The sequence below is a fragment of the Equus asinus genome, chromosome 14 (assembly GCF_041296235.1).
Source record: "Equus asinus isolate D_3611 breed Donkey chromosome 14, EquAss-T2T_v2, whole genome shotgun sequence".
Classification (NCBI taxonomy): domain Eukaryota; kingdom Metazoa; phylum Chordata; class Mammalia; order Perissodactyla; family Equidae; genus Equus; species Equus asinus.
In genome coordinates this window covers 45,430-50,934 of record NC_091803.1, presented here as the reverse complement: position 1 = coordinate 50,934, position 5,505 = coordinate 45,430, and the positions used below count along the sequence as shown (strand labels likewise).

The 5,505-nt window shown below is 59.9% G+C and overlaps 1 protein-coding gene across 2 annotated transcripts; it reads right to left on the bottom strand.

Moving 5' to 3' along the window:
• Positions 1-1,334: 1,334 nt before the first annotated feature.
• Positions 1,335-5,100, bottom strand: LOC106834747 (uncharacterized). 2 transcript variants are annotated; one of them, XM_070484012.1, is made up of 3 exons: positions 3,972-5,100; positions 3,416-3,871; positions 1,335-2,901 (listed from the first exon to the last, which is right to left on the bottom strand). In XM_070484012.1, the coding sequence occupies exon 1, from the start codon at positions 5,098-5,100 to the stop codon at positions 4,132-4,134; it is 969 nt and encodes a 322-aa protein (XP_070340113.1). In that variant the 3' UTR covers positions 1,335-2,901; positions 3,416-3,871; positions 3,972-4,131. The 2 variants fall into 2 exon arrangements, with proteins under 2 accessions (XP_070340113.1, XP_044603491.2); XM_044747556.2 differs by having other exon boundaries at positions 3,416-5,100.
• Between the last annotated feature and the right edge of the window lie 405 nt (positions 5,101-5,505).

The window sequence follows — 5,505 nt, the reverse complement described above, 5'->3', positions numbered from 1 at the left end:
CACCGTGCATGGGGCAAGTTGACCTGGAGAGCAGGGGGCAGAATTCCACGGAGCAGATGAGGGACGGGCCTGCGAGGGGCAGCTCCCAGCTCTTCATCCCGTCTTGGAAAAGGCCCCGCCTGTTTGGCACAGACTGCGGGGCGGCTGCCAGGCTTGGGGCTGCCCCACGCGTGTGAGTCTCTCCTTCTGCTGCCCCTGAGGCAGGAGGGGCAGCGAGAACCGCAGATGCCTGATGCCCACGTGTTCGGGTACTTTCTGCACAGGGCTGAGGGGTGCTGAGCAGTGAAGGGCCGTCTCCCGCCGGAAGGTTCCCAGCGCACTCGCTGCTCACCTGTGATGCACAGCCAGGAGCCCTGCTGGAGCCTCGGTCCTCAACGCCTGGCGGGAGCCGTCATCTCAGGGGTGTATGGCCTGCCAGCCTCTCCCAGCAGTGGGGGGCTCAGGCCCTGCCATTCCCTCTTGTGAAGAATCCGGAAAGATGTCTGTGCCCATTATGGTGGGCCCCCATCCTTTCGGCTCCACTCGCGGCTTCTCGGATTCATTGTTCCAACGTCGCGGGCTGGCGGAACTGAAGACAGAGCCAACTGGAGTCTGACCGTGTCAACGCTGCAGGTCTCGTTGATGGCGCGAGTCCAGTGCCTGTGTTCATCTTTCTACTACAGGAGGCAGTGGGCCCCCCCGGGGTCCTCCTGCCTCACGAATGGGGAACCAGAGGGAGAATTTGCCCGAGTTCCTGGAACCAGGAGGCCGTGACAGCGAACCCGTCTGTCAGGCCGGGACGGCATGGAGAACAAGGGGAGCATTTTCGCTGGGTTTCACCCCAGAGCGCGTCCGAGCCTCCCCCTGCATAAGTGCGTTGCCCACACCCTCCAGGTTCGTCTGAGCTCCGAGCTCTGGGAGGAGTCGGGGGCGCCGTTTGGGAGACAGGCATCTCTGCCCACACCTTGACGGGGCCTCTGCCTCAAGCTGGCACAGACACGGTCGAGTGATGCCCTCAGCTGAGCCCGGGCCCTGTGCCCTCCCTCCTGGGCCCCCTGGGCCCCAGCGTGGGGTGAGGGCTGCTTCTGAGCTGATGGCCCAGGACGGGTCGGTGGAGAGGACACAGCACGGGGCACTGGGCACTGTGGGCACAGCTGACACCCTCGTCCCTGGAGCCTTCTTCACTGACCTCCCTTTGCCCACGTCCCAAATGTGGTGTCTTTACAGAGGAGGCACGTTTGACACCATTAAGGTACATGCATAATATAAAGATTGGTTTTCAAACTTTATGTATCATTTTGTAGCAGCTTTTTTTTTTTTTAACTTACCACAGTTTTTATTTTTAAAACTGTGGTAAAAAACACAACATAAAATTTATTAGTTAGCCATTTTTTAGTGCACAGTTCAGGGGCATTGAGCACATTCACAATGTTGTGCAGCCGTCACACCATCCATCTCCAGGACTTTCTCATCTTCCCAAACTGAGACTCGGTCCCCATTAAACACTGACTCCCCCGCCACAGCCCCTGGCCCCACCGTCTACTTTCTGTCTCTATGAATCTGTCGACTCCAGGGGCCTCACGTGAGTGGGATCACACAGTGCCTGCCCTTTTGTGGCTGATTTCCCTCAGCACGATGCCCGCAAGCTCCATCCGTGTTGTAACAGGCGTCAGAATCTCCTTCCTTTCTGGGGCTGAATGATGCTCCCCTGTGGATGGGCCGCGTTCCACTTATCCCTTCATTCGCTGATGGACCCTGGGGCTCTTGTGAATCACGCTGCTGTGAACACGGGTGTGCAGACACCTCTGCAAGACCCGGCCTCAGTTCCTTCGGTGCACAGTGGGGCGGCCGAATCACATGACAGCCTGTCGATAAGCCTTGAGGACGTGCCAGAGTGTGCTCCACGGCAGCTGCATCGTTAGCATCCCAGCAGCAGTGCACAAGTCCCAGCTTCTCTGCGTCCTCACTGACGCGTATTTTCTGTGAGTGTTTCTCATTGTGGCCGCGCTCGTGGGTGTGAGGTGAGGAGGCCTCAATTCCTCCCCCACTGCCTCCCTCTCTCTTTCTCTCTTTCTTTCTTTTCTTATTTGCCTGCCTTCCTTTCAACTTCAAACGCAGTCTGTGCTCAGTGCAGAGACCCCAGAACACAAGTCGTGAACATCAGTATTAAATCACCCAGAGGGCCCTGGCCCGAGGTGGCTGGCACGGTGTTGGCATCTGTCTTTCTGGCTCTAAGGAAACAGGTCCAGGACGGTGGTTGGGATCATTGGGTTGTGATGCAAATCTGATCAGTGGCGGCTGGTTGAGCGTCAAGTCTGCAGTTCAAGACGGCGGACGGTGTGGGCGTGTTCCTTTCCAGCATCTCCTCGGTTGACTGAAACGTGGCTGTCAGTGGACATGAAGAGACAGGCCCAGGGCGTCAGAGAAAGCAGAGTTCCAGGAGAGGCAGAAGCTACAAGTAGACTGGGGACTCCAGAGAGTAACGAGGAGCTGATGACGCGTTTGTGAAACAGCAGAGGGAGAGGCAGCCGCACGAAGTTCGTTCCAGAGAGTCGGCTCCTCCGGAGACGAGATTCCAGGACCGGGGTGCTGAGCTCGCGTCCAGCCCGTCATGAAGACGTCCTCTCTCGGCCGCGAGGGCACAGCCTGTCCAGACAGCTGAGTCCAAAGAAGCACAAAGCTGCAGCCCCGTTTGCTTTCTGGTTTCCTGGGCTGTCAGCAGATCGTGTCACACTTGCGCCAGGTCTTCAGGGGCCCACACTCAGCCGAGGCGAGCCCTCGGTGCTTTCAGATCCCAAAGATCCGGGCTGTTTCCTTGCTGAGCTGATTAGGGGCGTCCACCAGTGTCCTCCTCTCCGGCCTCATCACACCAGCTCTGACGGTTGGAAGGTCCTGTGTGGTGGCCGGAGACCCGCCTGGGCTCTGCCAGTGAGAAGACTGAGTAAAGTTAACTCCCCTTTGGTACAAACTGATCCCATTAGCCCAGCACTTTCTGTCTACGTTTGTGAAAGACCGGAGCTAAAGATGCTCATTTTAGTGCCTTGCATTTCGCGCCCATTTGGGTCACAGCTCTGGGGGCAGACGTCCCACGGCCTGGGTCTGCACTCTGACTCCCACCTGCACCCACGCCCCTTAGGGCCCAGAAACGGGGCTGGTCGCTCCACACTCAGGGGAGGAGCCTAACCGGGCCTGGAGCAGAGCATCCCCCCGAGAGCCCCGACTCAAGCCCTGGCACAGACACAGACAGAGACACATATGCACAGACACTCAACACACCTTCAGACACACACTCATGCACACACCGACCTGCAGATACACACATGTGCAGACACACAGACCCGCACATACGTGCAGACACACACACATGCACACACGTGTACAAACACAGATACATGCGTCTCTCTTCAGCTTGGGGCCCACAGCCTCCCACCCTGACCTTCTCGGTGAAAGGCAACAGGAAACCCCTGAGCGGGGTCCGTGGCGTTTAGCTGTGGTGGAAACGGCCCACTCAGGGCTGGGGGCCGGGCCCTCGTGTCTGTCCTTCAGCTCAGTGGCTGCAGTCAGCGCTGTGCTGAGTCCACTCTGGATGACGGTACACGTCCCACGAGCAGCCCCGCCCAGGAGGACAACTGGCTGGGAGCCATCCGTCCTTCTCCAGGACGTGGTGGGATCCGACGGCGTGTCCTCCTGTGGGGTTTTCCTTCTGTAAGAGCAGAGCAGCCGCCGGGTGTGGACACGGTTTCCTCGTGGGAAGGAAATCGGATCCTGGCTCCCAGCAGGTGCGTCAGCTGCAGCTGGACCCCGGGCTTGAACGCACAGCTGTTCTCGCAGACACTGCCTGGGAAGTGTCGGTGGGTGTTTGTGACCTTGGGGTGGGGATTTCTTAAAAACGCTACAAAACGAGAGCCTGATGAGTCTGAGTACTTTAAAAATCTGTTAGTCACAATCACCTTAAAGAAAGTGAGAGAGAAGTAAAATGAGAAGCTGCTCACTAGGGACGTAACTGCCAGAGGGTCAGCGTTGGGGGTGTGTGAGTCTCTACGAATCAGAACGGGAAAAAGACACCAACAGGAAGCTGGCGGGAGGCATGAGGGGCACGTCTCAGCAGAGAAACACGGTCTGTCAGGGACGCGCGAGACCCACCCCCCAGCCTCACGCGCCCCGTCTGGGCGTCGGGCAGGACGGGCTTCCCGGGGTCCGGCCAGCGCTGGCCCGGAGAGGAAGAGCCGCCGGCCCCACAGCTGCACGCGGGGCCAGAGGGGCCGCCTCCTTGCGGTGCCTCCGTGTCCTCAGCTGCCCTTCCCAGGAAGCCGTCCAGTTAGAGCCGCGTGGTGGTGAGTCAGGGCTGTGGGCCTGGGCTGTGGGCGCCTGTGTGCCCAGCCGTGGGGGCGGGCGGGGGGCAGGAGGAAGTGGCTGTGAGTCAGGGCTTCCGTGGGGCTCGTTTTCCAGGACACTGACCTCCCCGTGGCCCCGACAGAAGGCCAGATGGAGAAGGGCGTGGGCTGTGGCTTCTGACCGTCCTGTGAGCTGGTAGACACAAAGAGACAGACACACGGACACGGAGGCACACAGACATGCACAGAGACAAGACAGACAGAGAGACAGAGAGATACAGAGACACCCGCAGACACAGACAGACACGCCCCCCTCAGGCAGGGGCAGCCCACCGTTGCTGGTGGACGACCAACCCTCCCACCCTGGCGAGCTTCTGCCCTTCAGGCCTCTGCCCCAGACGCCCCAACCCCGGCTCCTGCTGGGGCAGGTCTGTGGCTGGACTTCCATCTGCAGGGGCAGAGGGGGATGAGAGTGAGAAGCCACAAGAAGGGACGTCAAGGGCGGGACTGAGCAGCGATGACTTGGCATCTGGGGCAGCAGAGCCCCGGGGCTGACCCAGCGCCTGGCCATGCTCAGCTCACTCAGAAACCCCAGGGATCTGGAGACACCGTGCGAAGTGAACGGAAAGTTCTCAGGGGTACAGAAGACAGAAAGAAACAGGGGGTGGGGTGGACTCACGGCTGCCTGCCCGTGGCCCCCGCAGGCCGTGCATTCTGACCCTTCCATCCAGGTCCGACTCCGAGGGACAAGCTGGGATTCAGACGGACGGAGCTGGGGCTTGGCCATCGCTCGGGAGCTCAGGCTCCTCCCACAGCAGAACAGAAGCTCCCGGCTGAGGGGCACCCAACCCGTCGCTCTGTGGCCCCTTCTGTGTGTGATGGTTTCATGCTTTCTGTCTGAGGGAAACAGAGGATGTGTTGCATTTGCCTTTCACCCCCCAAGACATTTCTCAAACACTGGCTTCTCTGAGCCGAGTCTGGATACGCGGTGCAGGCTGATGTGGAAAACCCAGCGAACCCAGATCCTCCTCAGGGTCTGTGGGACGGGAGGACGGGACCTCAGCAGGCCGCAGCTGGCCCTCCCCATGGCGTCCTGCCTTGCTTGCCTGAGGAAGCGGTGGAGACGGCCAGGGCTCAGGGCTGGGGTGATCACCCCCGCCCCGGGCAAGCTGAGGATCAGAGGTGGGGCCCA

Coding starts and splice junctions, on each gene's coding strand:
- LOC106834747 (XM_044747556.2), bottom strand. CDS start 5,100: ATGGCCAAGCCCCAGCTCCGTCCGTCTGAATCCCAGCTTGTCCCTCGG.